This window comes from Sorex araneus, chromosome X (assembly GCF_027595985.1).
Source record: "Sorex araneus isolate mSorAra2 chromosome X, mSorAra2.pri, whole genome shotgun sequence".
Taxonomy (NCBI): Eukaryota; Metazoa; Chordata; class Mammalia; order Eulipotyphla; family Soricidae; genus Sorex; species Sorex araneus.
The window spans coordinates 351,538,619-351,559,291 of NC_073313.1; the positions used below are offsets into that span (position 1 = coordinate 351,538,619).

The following is a 20,673-nucleotide window of genomic DNA, read 5'->3' on the forward strand; positions in this document are numbered from 1 at the left end:
TTGATAACCTAGGATACCCCTGCTGTTACAAATTTCAAAGTATGGATTTGCATAGCATTACTACTCAAAACTTGAATGTTCATGGTTTTCTCCTTTGATGGTAATTAATACTTATCATCACTGTCACCACCAGGGGGCACAAATGCAAGTAAACAAAGTGGTACAAACTCACATGAACCTGGGATAAAAGTAAAATGAAGTTAACATGTAATGAAATCTAGACCACATCCTAGGCAGTCCATGTAAGTTTTCATTCCACTCACACTAACTCAGAGGGAATGGTGATCATTCTACCTTATAGAAATTAAAACAGATTCAGAATTGTTGAGTGATGCATTTCAGATCACAAGTTTCCAGTGAAAATCCAGTTTGTGATTTCAGATTTGAACCCATGTTCTATTGCCAGAGAAGTCTCTTTGGCCTCAGCATAATGCAAAAAAAAAAAAACCACACAAATGCCAACCCCTTAGGGAATTCAGACCAGCACGGTGCCCTGCTTTTGAAATCTTACTGGAAGGCTAAAACAATTTAGAAGCTAAAGTTCACTGACCACTATGGAAAGTTCACCTTCTGTAAGATGGGTACCATTAGAAAAAGCCCTAATTTCTTGCAGAGAATGTAAAAACACTCATACTATTGCTGTACCTTTTCTAAAGTTTGATGACTTAATAGAGCCACAAAGTGACAGTTTATTCCTGTCATGTGTGCCTCTGCTTCTTAATTTATTAATTATAAGATAACAGTCTTTTATCTCCATGTGGTAATGCTTAAAAAATGAAAGCAAGTGCCAGGGTGTAGGGAATAAAATCTAAGTGTGGTATATAGTAGAAGTACTGTATATAGGTAGAACAGTACTGACCCATTCCACTTATGACATGAGTTGTATGCACAAAGATAGTGCAAGAGGGGGGATATTAATGGTGTCAGACAGCAGGGTCCATAAATCTTTTGTATTACAATCCAAATCATCCCAGCATTGGAATGATTTACAAAGTCTTATGCCACAAATTCCTGTAAGTGTGTCACAATTAAGTAAGACTCCTTTCCAGGAAGTAGAAAAATTACATGTTTGCTTGGGAAGAGAGAGGTGTGTGATTGTTAGGTGTTACAAGTGTGGAAGGCTTGGGCATCCATAGGATATGGATCAAGAACCTTCACTGTGGCCACCATGACACACGTGAGTCACCTAGGGAGTTTGGGAACCAATAAACAAACACAAGACGGGTAAATGAGGTCTCATTCCAGAGATCTGAATTCACTTGGTCTGAGTGACATCAGTATTTTCTGGAGCTACCTGCACTGCTCTCGTGTGCAGACTTGAGAACCACAGAAGAAGAGGGAAGTGAGATTGGGGTGATCTCATTGTGATCTTATTCTGAGGAGTCCATGGAGGGTCATCACGCAGACCCAGATGTAGGCTAGAGAGTGGCCATCTGCCCCATGATTTTTTTCAAGTTATCTGACTTCTCTAAATCTCAGTTTCTTTCAGCTGTTAAGAGGGGGGGTCATAAAAATGATCTCAAACAGGTTCTGGGAAGGACTGTCTTTAAGACATGTCAAAGTTATACCTGAGCCCTTGATCCTGGCCTCAAGAGGCATAGAGCTTAGTCATCAGTCTGCAGTCTTTATAGCCCCTAAGGGGGGTCCCACAGGGCTGCTGCTCACCTGAGGGCATTCAGCAGCCCCTCCACGCTGTCCGGGGCCTGCTCCTTCAAAACCTTTATGCAGCCTTTCATCTGGGTAAAGAAAGAACATTTTGTTAATATTCTATAATCTTGCCACAACAACATCTGTCCCGAGTAATACCACATTACTTCTGTCTAGAGAAACCAAGCATAAAAATGACCAATAAACTCTTCTAGATCCTCAAGTTAGGGAGTTCCTCTAATGGGATTCTAGAAGGTTTGGGATCATTTTTCACATGATGTTGCAAGTGAACATCTCACATCTGACATTAGGTGGCGAGTTTATGATTTTGATCTTGTATTCCAGAGCCAGGTGCAAGTTTTGCCTCAAGTTAAGTACTCAGTTGAGACTCACTGAATTATAAGTCCGACAGAATGACTTTTCTCCTTTAGCTTGGTGACAGGCAAACTCTGAAGAATGTACTCAGGACTCAGCTGACTATCACTAACTCTAGGAAACCCCCTTGACCTCATTACCGTCACCAGGGAGAAGCAACCACTACCTCTTTGTGCTGTTCCTAATAGTATAACAGCATTGTCAGATAAACTTTAATGCACAGATTCATATGTCTCCTTTATTAGACAAGCGGAGGATTGGTATAACAATAGTCAAGCATATAAACCACTTAAGGCAATGGCCAAGTTTCATCATGTCTTCTAGATTAGTATCTGTGTTAACTTACATAAAGTTTTAGTTTTTTATGCTTTGGAATATAACATTCATAATTTGAGAAATGCATGAAAATGACATTGATCAAGATAACATTATACTATGCATAGCCTGGACTAATTCTTTGGCAAGGGAAGACGTTTTCTGCAAAGAATTCAATCATTCACTTAAAACTTAGATATCCATATTGGATTAGGGAATACAATGAGCCTCTTTATAGAAGTCATTTAGAGACATTTTCTGTGGGTATACTTCTGGTATGCCAATTTTTTTTTCATCTGAAAGGCCAGCTGGACCCTAATAATTTGATATAGTTAGCCTGAAGCACAGGATTGAGACTCACGCGGGGGTCATGGTCACATAAAGCCTCATCAGGACAAAATGCTGTAGTCAATCAGAGATGTTGACTGCATGGGCGAGGGTTCAAGAGGGGCTACAGACATTTGGGGGATATACCACTCTTAGCTTGATGACTTCCAAAGACAGGATCAAGCCCAGGAATACAAAAAATTCTGTCCCTCTCCCTGCAGGAGCTCCTGGTCAAGTGGGAAAAGAAAGGCACATAGTTTATAATCCTAGTGTGATGTGTTATTATAAAACATGCCAAGAAACTAGGATAACATAGATCTTTAAAATGATGGCAGGACAGTGGGCACTCAGAATTTCCAGCCCTCTCTCAGGTAGGATAAAGTTTTAGGTGTGAATCAAATGATATATTCGATGATATGGTCAGGACAGGACCACTGTAGGTTTTATGATGTTAGGAATTCTTTCTTCCAGAGTAAATACTTGACAAGAATTAAGCACTCCGGCACTGTGATTCCAGTGAAGGGTATTCGAAGAATTCAAGACTGGATAGAGGAGCAGTAAGAGCCTTGAGCGTAGAATACGGAGTGGCGAGGAGTGCAGGGTAGGGTTTGGAGGGGGCAGGTGGGGAGATTTGAGGACTCAGCTAAAGTGCAGTCCACAGTATTTGGTAACTGACAGATACAGGAGTTAGAAGAGGGAAAAGAGTAATTACTAGGTTCTCAAGGACAAATCCAGGTTAACGACTGGGTTGGAGGATGGAGAATACTGGAGTCAGGAATTGCGGAGGAGTAATAGGTTTGTGCTGTAAGAATTGTCTTTGATTTGCTGCCAGCCATATTTCAATTATCAGAGGAGGTTGGGTCTGGAATTTGGATCACGGCTTGGGCTGGGGGCTGGAGTTAAGGAGTGATTATTTGGAATACTCCAAGCAGTTCTAGGGAAATACACTGAAAATGCATCTCACTCCAGTCTGCCTTCTCTGACCCCAAAGGAAAGTGTCTGTTCTACGGAAGATGGGCAACGCCTGATCTCTCTGACTGCCTGAGGATTGTCTCTGTTTGGTGTTTTTCCTCCTCTCTAGCAATGGGGGATATGTGAAATCCTGCCTTGTCTTCAAAGTTTGACATCAGCCTCTGCCCCTGTCTGTGAGGGGTCTGGTTGTCGCCTCCTGTAGATTTCAAGAACACTCCACTTACCTCTTTTGGACTCCAGGGTATGCTCATGAAAACACACTTTCAGAACCTATTTCAGGACCTTACAAATAAATACATAGATTTTCACAGATGCTGCTACCCTAAGTTTTATATACTTAGAGCATGAAACTGCTAGACAGATGGGAAGCAGATTAGTTTCAGAAATTCAAAAAGTCCTTAGAGGGGCTAGAGTGATGTAGTACAGTAGATCAGCCTCTTGCCTTGCACACAACCAACCCAGGTTGGATTTGTGGCACCCTGTATGGTTCCTGAGCACTCCCTGGTGTTCCCCCTGAGTACAGAGCCAGAAATAAGCCCTGAGTGCCACTGGCTGTGGCCCAAAACACAAACCAAACTAAAAAAAAAAAATACTTTTTTAGAGACTCATGCAAACCAGGAAGAATAAATCTTTTTTAGTGAGGTCTGCATTAAAACAGGCAAAAACATATTTCACATGGTCAGATTTAGCATCATTGTTGGATATTTAGGACCTCACTTAAAAGGTTCAGTAGATGACTAGCAAGGACAAGCTTTTGAAAAGTCGGAAGGTTGTGGTTAAAAATGTAATTGTGCAAAGTGTTTAATTGCTGTCCTTTGGACAAATTAAATTCAGAGGGTAAATGAGAATGTCTTATGAGTGTCAATAAGCAAATGATAGCAACAATGGAAGATAAATAGAATTTTTTATAATCTATTTGTAGTATAAAAAATGTTAAGGCTGAAAATATGGCTCATTGGGCTGGAGTGCATGCTTGGCACGTGGAGCTCTGAATTCTGACCCCCCAATATCACATAGTCCTTGGAGCATCACAGCAGGAGCAGCCCCAGATCACCTCTGGGTATGATGCAAAATCAAAACAAATGAAAAAAGTTAAAAGCAGGGCAGAGTGATAGCACAGTGGATAGGTCGTTTGCCTTGTAAGTGGCCGACCCAGCCTAGCATCCCATGTGGTCCCCTGAGCACCACCAGGGGTAATTCCTGAGCTCAGAGCCAGGAGTGACCCCTGTGCATTGCCTGGGATGACCCAAAAAGCAAAAAAAAAAAGTTAAAAGCATCACAAATAACACAGTAAGATATTCATTGATAAGAACAAAATATAAAATACCTGAAATAATGCAAATTAAGTGTTTTAAAATAGCCCTAATAGCAGGAGGCTATGTTTAATGTATATGTACATATATATGTATATGTTTACTAGAATTGTTTATGCTTTCAACTTGAGTAGTCATCTTTGTATGATGAAACTACTGACACATTCATTTTCTCAATATTTTCTTTCCTATGTCTTTCAACAATTTTATACTAAAGGTCATGGGTGGGGCACACCTAGCTGTACTCGGGGCCTACTACTGGCCCTGTGGTCACGGGACCATACGTGGTGCCAAGAATCAAAGCTGGGTTGTCTGTTTGCAAGACAGGTGTCTTACTCTTTTATCACTCTGGTCCAAAGGTGATTTTTTTTTTAGTAAACAGAAAGAATTTACATTTAAATTAATAAAAAGATTGTGAAGACTCATGACCAGCTGTGTTGAGAAGTCATAACTCAAAACAGCAATATAAGTTGTGCTTTAACTGGTACATTTCCTTATATCCCCTCACACTCAACCCCTCTGGAAATATACTTTCTATGTCCAAAGAGCTAGCGCATCAACGAGCCTGTTCTGTACAGCTGAATTAATATAGAGTGGGCCAACCAAACTCTACCATGCCACCATAAGTTAGTAATATTAGCAATATTCTGCTGTGAAAAGTTTCAAATCATTACATTGGATTCACAACTGGATAATACTCCAGACAAACACTGGGCTGAGAGGAGGGTGTTTGAGCCCACCATCAGGAAGAAATCACTTGTACATTTAATTCATGTGTTTTCCTATGGGGCATCTATTGCATGTCATGGTCTGTGAGTGGTACTGGGCTAGGCAATAGAGAAAAAAGTAGCTGCATAGATCATGGCACTACCCCTGCCAACAAATACCTGTGAAGGAATCAGAAAATCCAAAATGGTGAGTGCTCTGGAGACCAGAGGAAGAAGAAGACTTTAATCCGCGAACAGAGAATATGCTCTTGGAGGAGGTGACATTTATGGCATGTCTTACTGAAACCCACCTATCAGGGAAGAGGGAGGGTGCTCTGAGGAGGGAGGGGAAATCACATAAATTCCAATGACAAGAAAAGGCATGAAAATTGGGTGCCCCAACCTGGTGGGAGTGATAGAAAGTTGGAAGGCTTTTGACTTTGCCCATGTTGTCTTAAAATCCACTAACTTCTAACTGCTTCCACACATATATCAAATATTTTTTTTTTTTGCTTTTTGGGTCACACCCGGCGATGCACAGGGGTTACTCCTGGCTCATGCACTCAGGAATCACCCCTGGCAGTGCTCAGGGGACCATATGGGATACTGGGATTTGAACCCGGGTCAGCCGCGTGCAAGGCAAACGCCCTACCCACTGTGCTATCACTCCAGCCCCCAAATATTTTTAATTATACAACCTTTATGGTTTTATAGGGCATATGTAAAAATATTTTAGTATGGCACACAGGGTACACTGGAAGAGCAGCTCCCAGCTCCAAATGACTGTCCATCTACTCAGACTCAGCACCTATCCAGGTGGAGGGTCTCTGCACCTCCCAGTTCCTGCTGGGCTCTGCACTTAGGTATTTCCCCGGATGCATCCAGAGAGAGAAGTGTCTGCTATGAGGAGAGCAGACGTGATGGGCGTGGGCTCCTGCAGTGATCACTCTCTTCGGGGAATGGAGGAGAGGGAGAGAATAAAGGTCTGTCTGGAGCGCTGGTGTGCACGTAGCCTAACGATTCTTACATCAATCTTGGATGTCTTGCAGAAAGCTCCCACGGGGTGGACGTGGTCATAGAGGATGATGACGCCCACCATCACCCTCATGCAGAACATCAGCGTCTCCTCGCTTGTAAACCTACTCCTGTACTCCCTGGAAGAGAGATGAGATGGCAACAGTGTTACTTGTCTTATGCCTTGTCAGAACACATTTTTTTTTCAGAAGCCTTCACAACTGGCAACTTTAGACTCTTCTAATCCTCTCTTGAAAACAAATCCAGACCTGCAACAATCAGGTTAACATGCTCTTAAAGAAACCTGTGATAACTCTCCTGGAACCTACTCCACCAGCAATTCAGTGTGAAATAAGCTAAATTAGAAGGCAGTAAATTCTCTTCTCTTCTGCCCTTCAGTGAGCCAGCTCATCATGTATATCACTCCCTCACCCATCAATCTTGAATATTTTATAGCAAGTCCCTCTGGCTGTCCAAGATTATAGAGAATAATGGCTTCATTATGGAGAAAAAGAACCAGGCTCATTTCTACGGAGCAGCTATCATGTCTCTAGTCAGGATTACTTCCTTTGTTAAGCAACCGTCTGCAGATTGAATTGGATTGGCAAGGATACGTAAAAGAAATTATGTACCATTTACCAGGCTGAGGGTATTCGCAGTTTGAATTTTGCCCAGTTACCTTGATAGGGTCCCTGATGATTCATGTAGTCCAGGTCAAGTCTAGAGATTTTTCTTATGATTTATTTGATTATGAATGGGCCCCACAATGAACAAAATTATAATATCTGAGCTGGAATAACTCTTGTTTGGAATAACTGAAATATTTGAAAGGAATGCCACCTTACACTTGGATAGCGCATCAACTTTTAGAAGGCACTCTTGATGGCTTTAGCTCTTCCCAGTACACTGGAATGTAGAGGAATTTGGGAATTTCAGCAAAGAAAAGAGGGAGGACACCCAGGCCAGCTGGTCAGATCACATGTTTGCACACATGTGGGGCGTTGGGAATACTGCATCCTTAACTTTCAAGTGCAGATTTCTTTTCTTTTTAGATTTATTTCATTTATTCATTTATTTTGGCTTTTTGGGTCACACCTCGTGATGCTCAGGGATGACTCCTGGCTCTTCTGAATGCAGATTTCTATATTATTGTGCAGTCTCAATCTCAACAATATTAACCAGTTTTTAAAAAACTAGTAACTAATTTAGGTACAATGAAATTTATGGGGGTTGATGGGGAAAGACATAAGGGAAGAAATCTCTATTACCAATCTTAAATCAGTCTTAACAGTTCTACCACTTTTATTCTGATTCTATTTTTGTTTGTTTTTGGGTGACCCCTGGCAATGCTCAGGGATTACTCCAGGCTCTGCACTCAGGGATCACTCCTGGCAGGCTTAGGGGACCAGGAATCAAACCTGGATTGGCTATGTGCAAGGCAAGCACCTTAACCACTGTACTCTCTCTCCTGCCCCTTTGAATCTAAGTCATTTCATACCTAGTCATGTAGCTTGATCCTCCATTTGGTTCTGACACAATCTCTATAGAGTCTTTGAGTTTAGGCTCTGCCATCTAATACCATATTCAACCTCTGGAAAGTCAGGTACCAGTACGAATCCCAGCATTTTCAACTAACATCTGAGAATAACTGCTCTTATTTCCCCGAGTTCCTTATCAATTTAACTCACATGATATATGTAGCACTGTTGTTCCACTGTTCATCAATTTGCTCAAGCGGGCACCAATAATGTCTCCACTGTGAGACTTGTTGTTACTGTTTTTGGCATATCGAATATGCCACGGGTAGCTTGCCAGACTCTGCCATGTGGGCAGGATACTCTCGGTAGCTTGCCGGGCTCTCCGAAAGAAATGGCGGAATTGAATTCGGGTTGGCCACATGCAAGGCAAACGCCCTACCCACTGTGCTATCACTCCAGCCCAATGATATATTCAGCTCACATGATATATATATTCTTTTATTGTGGTGACCAACATGTCAAATATCCTTATTGGCAGCAACTACAGTATCATACTACCACTACCGTCAACAGAGCAGGCGCAGTGTAAATTAACTCTTGGCCACAAATACACCTGTCATTTACTTACGGGGTTTCCAGCATGACTTTACAAACACTTGTCATGGTGCTGAGGCAGTCTGTGGTGTTCTCTATTGGCAGAGTTTTGTTCTAAAGGGAGACACAAATGCACGTTAAGCTTACAAGCCACTTTTAAGCACAATTAGGAGAAATGCATCCTGTTGTTGGCCTTCACTTACTTCAGAGACAAAGTGCATTGTGGCATTGCTAAGGGTTTTCAGCATGGGTGTGGCTTCTGCATAGAAGAGGGACATTCTGTTGGCCATCTCATTATTGACTTCATTCTCAATGTCTAGCTGATGAAAAAAGGAAAAGATGCCGTTGATAAAGAGGTTGTCAAAACCCCAAACACTGGACCCTAGAAAGCAACTGAAATGCTCTAGTCTGCTCCCTGTTCTCTGTCTAATGTAGAAATAAAAAGAGCCATAGAGGGGGCTGGAGCGATAGCACAGCGGGTAGGGCGTTTGCCTTGCATGCGGCCGACCCGGGTTCGAATCCCAGCATCCCATATGGTCCCCTGAGCACGGCCAGGGGTGATTCCTGAGTGCAGAGCCAGGAGTAACCCCTGTGCATCGCCAGGTGTGACCCAAAAAGCAAAAAAAAAAAAAAAAGAGCCATAGAGAAGGGGCATGTAGGCCCAGGAGACAATGGCACTCACATGCATATTGTTGATACGATTGCGACTTATTGTCCTTCGGTAGTAGCTGAAATCGTTCTGTATAGCTGGGTTCCTCATCTGAAATTCAGAAGAAAGAAAGGAAGGTCATGTGTTAGTTTCAGATCAAGCACAGGAATGAGAAGGTCAGACATCTGGTATTGTAAATACATGGGAACTTCACTGTGTTTCAAGAGTCAAAACTACTTTAGGTTAAAAATAAGTTCTCAGGAGCCAGAGAGAGAGAACACAGGTTAAAGTGTTTGCCTTCCACATGGCAAACTGGGTCAATCCAGATGTCACAAAGGGTCCTTCAGTACAGCCAGGAATGATCCCTGAGCACAGAGCTAGGAATAAACCCTGAGACCATTAGGCGTTGCCCCCAGACTAAAACCAAAACAAAGGAAAAAACTTACTCAGGATCTCACTGTTTTAAATTATGCTCTGTTTTTGTTGGTGGCTAGATTTCAGAAAAAGCACATTTGTTTTCATTGACAATACTTGAGAAGGTTTTTCTCTTGCTGCATTTAGCAGATTTGGAACATTTGTGTACGAGCCACAGTCCTTTTATCACTCCGATTTATAAGAAATGTAACTCACCTTACATTCTCTGTCTCTCCAGGGATAGATCTTCATCTTCTTTATCTGCCTACTCTACTCCCTCCCAGCACTATCGAGATGGACACGTGTACAGCAAGGAATCTTTACCCTTGGGAAATTATCAGAGAGGACGGGACTTTACCTTCAGCTCATCGAATCGAAGGGTAAAATGAAGAATTTCCGCAAACTCTTTTGCCAGGGCCTGTTCCCGCTCCAGGTGTTGGGTTGGCGTGTAGGGTGGACAGGTCAGAGATTCTAATAAACTCTGAAGAGCTTTTTCTGAAAGCAAAAGGGATAGATATTTGAGGAAGTCTAAGGAGATCCTTAACTTTTTAGGAAAGGACAATTCTCAACCCTAGCTGACATTCTCAGTGGTCATCTGCTTGCGTCTTCCTACGTCTTTGCCCATCACTGTGTGGGGAGGGGGAGGGGTGCACATGCCTATGGAAGAGAAGGAGCCCCTGACACCAGAGCAGGTTCTCCTCTCTGTCCCCACTCACAGAAGTCCCATGATGACACTGGCTCTCTAAGGTCAACTGGACTCTCACATATTTTGGAGTTCAACTATTAATACTATTGGATAACCACAAATATGTATTTGAGATGTTGTGCGTGGATTCTAAGATAACAAGCATGTGGTCAAACAATTAGTTTGTAGAGACAGGATTCTGGTAGTATTCCAGCTATTTTCAGCTGCTATATCCTGACCAGGATAATTTTTTTCCTACAAACCCAGTGCCCTTTCTAACTTTATTATCCTCATTATCTATGTCACTATTCCCACTTGTCTGTTTCTAAATATTTCTTTTATTTTTTTCCTTCAACATATTTCTAAGGAAATTTCTAGTCTTTTTCACCTAGGGCAATGCTAATGTCTTCTGAGGCAGTCAATTCTGCCTTGATCTCTTCTGGCAAACAACTGGGACATAATTTCCATTTGTTAAGATTTTAGTTCATACAGTTGGTCTAAACCACTGCTTTTCAACTGGGGACTATTATAACCACTAGTGGATCTCCAAGGTATTCCAATGGGCTAAAGGTGAAAATTGCATAAGTTGGGGACCACAGCCCAAGACTAGGAAGTGAACCAGCCAGATGTTCAGGGTACAGGAAGAAAGCAAAGTTGGAAGGGGGCCACAGTTGAAAAAAGGCTTAATCAACACTTGTCTAAACAAATACTATGAGAAATTAAAAAGGGAAGTCAACTTCTATTAAACCCAAAGATTTTCAGAACCTCTCTCTTTGAAAATTTGTGCTGACTTTACACAACTAGTCTTTGGAGTGTTAGCTTCAAGTTCAAACATCAATGCTGCTATTATAAATACCTGAAGTATTTATTTCAGTTTCTTTTGCTTCCTCTTGTAATATGGCATTCATTTAAGGCAAAAGAAAAGAAGAACATAACTATATCCATTTTTACCTACCCAATTCCAGATTAATCAGTGAGATCAAAGAGATTGTTTGATAGTGAATAGTTATAATACACCTACTGTCAACTAGACTGAATTTGATTCTTGCTTCTACAAAATCATTATGAAACTTAGTAGTAATGTTTTTTTCCTTTAACCTGAAGAGTTTAGGGTCAGGATAATTACTCACAGAAGCAGAGCACATGACTTGTATGCACAAGGCTCCAAGTTCAACCCCCCTGGCATCACATAATGTTCTGTGTACCACCCACACTCAGGAGTACTTCCCCTAAGAATTACTGGGGAGTCCTCAAAATAAGAAAAAAATGCTTAGGGTATAATTTTAAACTATAGGAGTATAGTTTTACTTATATTTTCCTGTAATAAATCTGGGGCTGGAGTGATAGCACAGCGGGTGGGGCATTTGCCTTGCATACGGCCGACCCGGGTTCGATTCCCAGCATCCCATATGGTCCCCTGAGCACCGCCAGGAGTGGTTCCTGAGTGCAGAACCAGGAGTAACCCCTGTGTGACCCAAAAAGCAAAAAATAAAAAAATAAAAAAAATTGTATCACATCTTCAGTTAACCAAGTTCTTTTTCAGGCTTAGCAGATAACTTGCATTTTCCTACTTCTCAATAATTCAGCTTTGGAATCAGCCCACACTTGGTTAGGACTTGACTTAGCTGAGGACAAGACCAAAGGAACTGTACCAGTAGAAACACCCCCAACATGCCCACAGATAAAAGGAATGAAACTTTGTGAATTGAAACTACAGGTGTTTTGCCCAAGAACAGCTTCTGAGCAGAGAGCTGGATTAATATGGCACATTTTCCAAGGCACCAAATTGTCCTGTTACTTCCTCAAGCATTTATAGAAGAACCTCACACACGAGACATGAAAACTATTAACACATACTCACCTAGTCTTATGGAAAACTCATAAAATCGCTTTAGCCTTACAACTAGAGGACACACAGCATTCCAAGCTTTTTCTTGAAGCTGAATGTCATTAGGATTTTGAATTGCCTGCAAACACATGGAAGTGTCTGTTAAAAAGAGATAATCGCCACCACGTAAAATGACTTGTGACTGAGAAAGGGTTTTATTTGAGGAAAAAATAAAAGCATTTTTATTGTACTATGCTAATATTGACAACAGTTCTCTGGACTGATCTCCAAGAGGTTCCGTTAATATGGAGATTTCTGGTACTTAAACATAATGCAAATGACTCTCAATTAGATCCCATCTTGTTTCTTTTATCTTATATGAAAAAAATAAAGTAGATGTACAACTAATTGAAAGTAATTCAACCCTTCCCCATTGTCATTTGATTTGTCTACTGTAGCGCTAATGTTCATTATACAGTACTGACTGTAGAGGTTTTGCCTTTCTCTACGCCAGCATAACCATATCACCAATCTATGATGCTCCCTAAATTAGCTACATTAAATGGCAACCTCCAAGTAGAAAAACAACCTCTTAACAGCTTTTTGCCTTCATAGAAATGCTTTTGGAGGATTATAACCTCTTTTTCAGAAGGATTATGGGCGTGGCTTTAAATTGTGTACGCGTGTGCGTGCGCGCACGCGCGTGCATGTGTGTACGTGTGTGTGTGTCTGTGTGTATTGATACTTTCATAAAACTCATTATTTCAAGGAAAAAAAGAAGTTTTATCCTTTTAGGCATTGTGAAGTCTCAAATATCAGACTAACAATAACCTTTTTTGTTTGAGCAACTGTTCTGTTTTTCATGCATTTATTATTTTTTAATTTCATAAGTCATTTCAAGGTGACAGATACGTAGGCTCCTTAAAGGGATATATTTTATAGCTATTCTTTGTGATTCTGGTGGAACCTGCCAAAATTACTAAAAAATGTTGGGACATTCATGTAAATCCACACACTATGACTCATATACCAATTGCTGTTCATAGACTTTCTATGTATGTATCCCTTAAATGAAGTAGTACACTGAAAATTTTCTGCTTAAAATTTTCAGATTAATGTGCTAGAATCAAAGGGGCCATTCACATATTTTTAAGGACCCATTGCCTTCTTTGTTTTCCTAGTATGATAGGAAATATTAAGGCTATTACTTAATCTTGCTAAGTGTGTGCATGTGTGGATTTCTGTTCTCCTCCAAGGGTCCTGGCAGCTTAGTATTATCATTGGCATACCTCTCGGATCTCTGGTCCTGCTCCCTTATAAGCCTGTAGGTCTGTGAGGATACTCTCAGAATCCTGGAGCACAGCGCTGATCTGGTTCCATATTTCTCTCTCTCCTTCTGTGGGCTGAGCATCTGAACAGAGAGAAGGAAGAGAAAAAATACTGAGGACTTCTGTCAACTTGGGGAGAAAATCAACAGTCAGTTCTTCATGCTAGAAAATCCCATTTTATTCCTAAACATTTTTTGATATACATTAAATAAAGGAAGTTCCTGGGAAGAAAAAGATTTTTGTCAATCATCTAAGTCAAAATAGTCGTTGACCTTTCTGCACATATTAAATCAAGTGTTTTGGAATAATTTTAGATACTCCTTTATTTATATAGGGTATGCTCTATTTGTTTGTTTCATGTTGACTATATATCAACTGGTGTAATAAGTGATAGGAGAAATACACAGCTTTTTAAAAATTTTTTTTAAAAATTTTTATTGAATCACTGTGAAACAGTTACAAGCTTTCATGTTTGGGTTACAATCACACAATGATCAAACACCCATCCCTCCACCAGTGCACATTCCCCACTACCAATATCCCCGGTGTATCCCCTCTTTTCCACCCTCCCCCTACTTCCATGGCAGACAATATTCTCCATACTTTCTCTCTACTTCTGGGCATTATGGCTTGCAAGACAGACACTGAGAGGTCATCATGTTTGGTCCATTATCTACTTTCAGCTCACAACTCCAATCCTGATTGATTCCCCCAGCCATCATTTTCTTAGTGATCCCTTCTCTATTCCATCTGCCTTCTCCCCTCCACTCCTGAAGCAGGCTTCCAGCTATGGGGCAATTCTCCTGGCCCTTATATCTACTGTCCTTGGGTGTCAGTCTCATGTGATGTTATTCTATACTCCACAAATGAGTGCAGTCCTTCTACGTCTGTCCTTCTCTTTCTGACTCATTTCACTTAGCATGATACTCTCCATGTCTATCCATTTATAAGAAAATTTCATGACTTCATCTCTCCTAACAGTGCATAGCATTCCATTGTGTAGATGTACCAAAGTTTCTTTAAACAGTCATCTGTTCTAGGGCACTTGTGTTGTTTCCAGATTTTGGCTATTGTGAACAGTGCTGCAATGAACACATAGGTACAGATGTCATTTCTACTGTGCTTTTTTGCATCTTCGGGATATATTCCCAGAAGTGGTGTTGTGGGGTCATATGGAAACTCAATTTCTTGTCTTTGAAGGACTGTCCATATTGTTTTCCAGAAAGGCTGGACCAGTTGGCATTCCCATCAACAGTGAAGGAGCATCCCTTTTTCCCCACATCCACGCCAGCATAGGTTGCTTTTGTTCTTTTGAATGTGTGCCAGTCTCTGTGGTGTGAGATGATACCTCATTGTTGTTTTGATTTGCATCTTCCTGATGACTAGCAATGTGGAGCATTTTTTCATGTGCCTTTTGGCCATTTGTAAAAAATACAGTTTTTAAAAAAATGCAGTTTTTTAATTCAGTTTTAACAGAAGCCATTGAGTATTTTATTTTTTGATTTAAGATGTGTGAGTGTGAGTAGAGATGAGTAAACAGTATCAGCATTAGTCCACATAAAATATGTAACAGTTTATATATCTTATAAATATATATAATTTAGAATTCATCATAATTACGGGGCTGGAGCAATAGCACAGCAGCCAATTCGGTTCAATTCCTCCACCCTGCTCCGACAGCCTGGCAAGCTACCAAGAGTATCTTGCCCGTAGGGCAGATCCTGGCAAGCTACCCGTGGCATATTCAATATGTCAAAAACAGTAACAAGTCTCACAATGGAGTCGTTACTGGTGCCCGCTCGAGCAAATCGATGAGCAAAGGGATGACAGTGATACAGTGATACATAATTACTATTTCAGAATTACGTAGAGCCAAGCCAATGTGTATTATTTCTGTAATCAAATGATACATGAGTGTCATTAGACCATGAAGTCAAGAAGTGGAGGGACTTCATTTTTGAGATACTTGTGAAGCTTGGCACCCCCATGCACCCCCTCAATAATACCCCAATGGATAGAAAAAATATCCATTGACTACAGGTGTGTAATTAAATGAGTATTTGGAGAGGATCTGAGTATGGATTGGGAAAAGGAAACTGAATAAGGGGTAAAAGAGGGAACTGAGTCTGCAAAGAAAATTTCAAAAGAAAAAAAAAACTTGACAGCTAGTGAGAATAAAGTTAGAGACAGATTTCCTAGGTTAAAGTGTAGAATCCACCCTAGGAAACGCAAAGTGGAAAAGAAAGTTGTTATTCCCTTATCTTTTGCCAGCTTTCATCACAAACACTGGACAAGTTTCTTCATTTACCACACAATATTAATCACTTTCAATTTTATCTTTTCATGCCCTCTCAAATTGCTTTTCAAAGTGATATGGGCGTCTTAAAAAGAAAGCTGAGAAGCCATAAGCTAGGAAGCCTGTAATGTAAGTAAGCATTTCAGAGAGGAGTTGCGTTTCAGGATAATGCTTGCAATTTCTAAGAAGAAAATCTTTGGGGAAAGAAATAGAACAAAAGTACAGAGCAAATAGCCTAGAATAAACAAATTGTTTTAAAAAATCAAACACATTTTTAAAGAAGGCTTCAAAATCGCAGAAACTAAACAATTTTCTGGAGTAGTACATATTGGAAGAGAAATAAAAATCAGATGACATTCATGGCAAAGATAGGGAGGAGTAAGAGACTGCATGCAATGATGAAGCAGTGTGTGGAGACGGTGCTCAGATAAGAGAAAAATCTAATCTGGTCACAAGGCAGCATCTTTAGTGAAAAGGTGTTAAATCTAAGTGATCTGGCAAAACATGAACAAAGGCTCATCCTTTTGATGATCATTTAAACACACAGCGAGAAAGAGTTAAATGTGCATTTTTGAAAAATATAAAGGTCCCAGGAACAGAATGATAGCTCAGGGGTGGGGCCTTACATGGGACCAGCCCAGGTTGGATGCCTGGTATCACATATGGTCTTGCAAGTCCCGGCAGGAGTGATCCCCAAGCACAGAGCCAGGAGTAACTTCTGAGAACCTGAGAACCACTGTGTGTTGCCCTAATAACAACAACAGCAACAATTTAAAAAAATTAGGAATCTTTCTTAAATTCTTCAAAAACATGGTAGTTTCTGATAGACTGACTTAAAAATCAGCAATGGTGGGAGATGGACAAGTTTCTTTCTCCATCCCTAAGACATTATCTCTTCCTTGTTGAATTTTGGGTAAGGACTTCCCCCAGCTGTGCTCAAGGAACCCTGGGGACCAGTCCCAACCATACTCAACCAACTGGGTCAGAGGTTCAATCCCGGGGGCCTGATGAGCCAGTGCTTGTCAGATCTGTATTGTTGGGAACCACTAGCACCACCTTTGCATTGCTGCAGGGAAGAGGGACCCCTAGAGAGGTACCGGGCAAGGGCAGGACATGTGGCACTGGGAAGGGATGGAACCAGGGTCAGGAATGTGTCCCTGTACCACCTCCCCAGTCCTGTGAAATGGCACTTTCTAATTACATTGACACTAAGTTCTGTGAACACAAGGGGCTGGATGAGTCATTTGCTGGGCGTGTCACTTCTTTCCCAGAGATGTGAGGGCTGGGGTGGTGGTTAATAATATCCACCAAATAGCAGAGCTGGCAGCAGGCAGCCAGAGTGGTGGTGAAACAGGACCTTGGCTGCAGCTTCCCTCTCTGGGACAGTGTTGCTTTTGGCCACGGTCCTAGCATCCCGCGGGAAGGGTTTCTCGTGTGAGTGAGTGTAGCAGGGGTGGAGTGGGAGAGAGCCCATCATTCCGAGTCTTCCATCCAGACTTGCCGGTTTTACTGGACGCTCCATGTGTTTCTACCTCCCCCTTTCAGGAGACTAAAGTCAACTTGTTACCAGCTATTGATGACACCGCTTGCCTCCAGCAGGACCCCCCCGTCCCCTCCCCCCCGCCTTCCAGGCCAGGTTGCTGTAAGATTCTCAGCAACCCCAAATCGCAAGTGACATCACCTTCCCAGGTGGAGGGTGCTGACTGGGAGAAACACTAATCTGTTTTTCTTCTTAAATGGGTAAAGGACTGTGTAAGCCAAAGTGACACTTGGCATTGGCTCACATGCCATGCATCCCTTTGGTCCATGATTCATTTGGCTCCAAGTTCCCAACTAAACAGTCATAGGTTAGGATTATTTAATGAGCATGTGGTCCATTAGACTGTAGGACTATGACTTTATTTTATTTGACATTATATCCTCAGGATTTAGCACAGTGCCTGGCACATAACAGATGCTCAAAAAAAAACTGAATAGAACACTTGAATGATTTAAATATACTTAATATACTACGTTGTACAATTCCTTTCCTGTTGGTCTTTGAATTCTGAGATATGTGGAGACAGGGTCTGTATTCTGGAGCTCAGTGTCCTCGTATGCCATACCCATTACAGGCTTTTAATAGCCATTTTGAGCAATAATAAATGAACGAAGAAGGGAAATGAGCTGGCAGCAAAGAATGTGGGTGATGGGATGCATTGACAGAAAAAGGGACATATCATTTCTAGATCTCTTCTGTCTCCTCGAGTGGATTTATACTAGGGACTGGGAGACAGCACTCAAGTCAAGAGCCGCCTGCCTCGTGTCTGAATTCCATCCCTGGTAATGCAGGACTCCTTTGCACCATTGAGTATAACCTGGAAGATCCCGAGTACCACTGGTGTTGCCTGGTAGCTCTCAGCACTGCTGGATTTAAACAGCATCATTCCTGGGTCTGAGCTTTGCAGAGTCTTGTCAAGAGTCAGTAGAGTATCTGTCCCTAAGTCTTTGAACATTCTTTGGGAGGTTCCCAGATGGATGCATATTATTGTATGTCTCTCTGCTTTCGATAGCACAGCGGGTAAAGCGACTGCCTTGCACGCGGCTGATCCAGGTTTGATTCCTCTGTCCCTCTCAGAGAGCCCGGCAAGCTACCGAGAGTATCCCGCCTGCATGGCAGAGTCTGGCAAGCTACCCATGGCATATTCGATATGCCAAAAATCGGTAACAACAAGTCTCGCAATGGAGATGTTACTGGTGCCCGCTTGAGCAAATCGATGAACAATGGGATGACAGTGCTCTCTGCTTTCATTAAGATCTCTATCCTATCAACTACCTCTACATCAACGAGATTTTTTTATCTATATCTTACAAGCAACCAAATTGGTTAGTCACACCTACAGCAACAATTTTTTAAAGGTTTTTTTTTTTTTTCACTTTTAGGCCACAACTGGCAGTGCTCAGGGTCTGTTCCTGGTTCAGGGATCGACTGGGGGACCATGTATGGTGCTAGAAGTCAAACTACAGTTGCAAATAAGGCTATACTCTCCAGTTCAAACAATTTTTTAAAAAATCTATTTCTTCTATTTTTTTAAAAATAAAATCAATGACCTCAATGTTTCCTCAGTGAAGTTACACACTAGAAGATACTTGTTGAGTGAAAAACAACACTCAGATATTTCCCTCCCAATCTAAAGCTGAGACTGTTCTGCTCTCTGTAATGTCCTTGAGGGACCTTGGGGTCTTTTGGCATTTTGTCTTTCTGCATATTCCGTTGAGGCTGGCAAATATGTTTTGAAAAATGTATTCTGTCTTCAGATGTACAGGAACGACATCTTGAAAGAGACCTTGAATAATTCGTGATTGAAAAGTTTACTGTATTTAACTTATCAGCAAACTACTATAGCATTTGCTGAGTGAACAGGAACTCTCAATTATGGGTTTTTCTATTTTTAATGCAACTCAAAAGTACACATATGTGTGCATGTGTATGCGCATGCACGCACACACACACACACACACACAAAGGTACAAACCATTCCATCTGCTAATAACATTCTTCATGAGAATAGCTCCTTATTTCCAGTTACAACCAGTAAATATGTTCATGATGTTTCTTTTAAGGGTTACATTCTAAGCAATCAAAACCAATTATTTCACTGGAGCTGAGGGGATTGGTGTCATGGAATGATACTGCTCCTGTCTAACAATGAAGCCACTAAAAATCCCTGTGATTTACACAGGCAATTTCAGAAGACAATACCTCCATGAGTCTCAGAACGAGCCTATCCAGGCCATTCTCTGGATGATTTAAACTTCCGTTCGAGACTTGCTATTGTGGAAAGTCTGAAAACGGATCATGTGTATACCACGACCTTGAATGCATATATTTACTGTAAAGCATGTGCTGAATTTAAAGTGCCTAGCATGTGAGGAAAACCATCCCTTTTATCAATTAAAATAACTAAATACATTAACTTTGTTTAAGGGAATCTATTTCCCCTCCTTTGGTTCCATTTGCTAGGGATGGTGGATATTAGCTGTCATCATTTTCATGTCACCAGAGGCAGGTGAAGAGTTCACAGGGAGGACGGTGATCTTTACTGAAAGCAGGATTTTTGTCATTCCACTGTGGGAAGAGGAAAGTAGGTGCGGGCTTTGTTTGTCAGAACAGGGTATCTTCAGTAACATACCCCAGGGAAGGACGGCAGGGCTAAAACCAGAGCATGGCTGTCAAATCAAAGAGTTCTTATCTTTGCGAATCAGCCAGGGACACACTCTGTTGTCACCAGCTGCAGGAACACACATACCTTCTCCTAACAACCTGTTTAGCATTCAGTGGAGAATCTGACAGAGAATCAGGGAAATTAACCCAAGATAATGTGAACAGAAGACACCATTTATTTGGATATGTCTTTGGCTTTGAAGGGAGCCCTGGCATTTCATCAATAGAATATATTACTATCTCCTCAGTACCCCACTTACTGTTGTGTACACACGGAAGAAAGGTACAACAAAGAAGGATCTGCCAAAACCATAAATTAAATATATGGCTCTTCTCCCCCACCCACTTCCTTACTCCTCCGCCCCTCTCCCCTTCAGGATAAACTGTAAGACATAAATAATTATCTATTATTAACATTGAGGATGTAAAGTAGTAGTGATTTATAACAGGATGCTAACTGCTTACAGAAACAACATAAAACTGCAAAGGTTCGTTGGAAAATATAAGGGACTTCCCTGACATATTTA

General features: G+C 41.3%; 1 protein-coding gene across 6 annotated transcripts in view; it reads right to left on the reverse strand.

Moving 5' to 3' along the window:
- CYRIA (CYFIP related Rac1 interactor A) overlaps positions 1 to 20,673 on the reverse strand; it is a 117,768-nt gene that overhangs the window by 5,051 nt on the left and 92,044 nt on the right. For all 6 annotated transcript variants that reach the window (XM_055122974.1, XM_055122975.1, XM_055122979.1 and 3 more), the window contains 8 exons: positions 13,608 to 13,729; positions 12,352 to 12,457; positions 10,164 to 10,300; positions 9,425 to 9,502; positions 8,946 to 9,062; positions 8,777 to 8,856; positions 6,684 to 6,810; positions 1,666 to 1,736 (listed from right to left, as the gene is read on the reverse strand). In XM_055122974.1, coding sequence (XP_054978949.1) covers positions 1,666 to 1,736; positions 6,684 to 6,810; positions 8,777 to 8,856; positions 8,946 to 9,062; positions 9,425 to 9,502; positions 10,164 to 10,300; positions 12,352 to 12,457; positions 13,608 to 13,729 — 838 coding nt within the window. The remainder of the gene's footprint in view (positions 1 to 1,665; positions 1,737 to 6,683; positions 6,811 to 8,776; positions 8,857 to 8,945; positions 9,063 to 9,424; positions 9,503 to 10,163; positions 10,301 to 12,351; positions 12,458 to 13,607; positions 13,730 to 20,673) is intronic.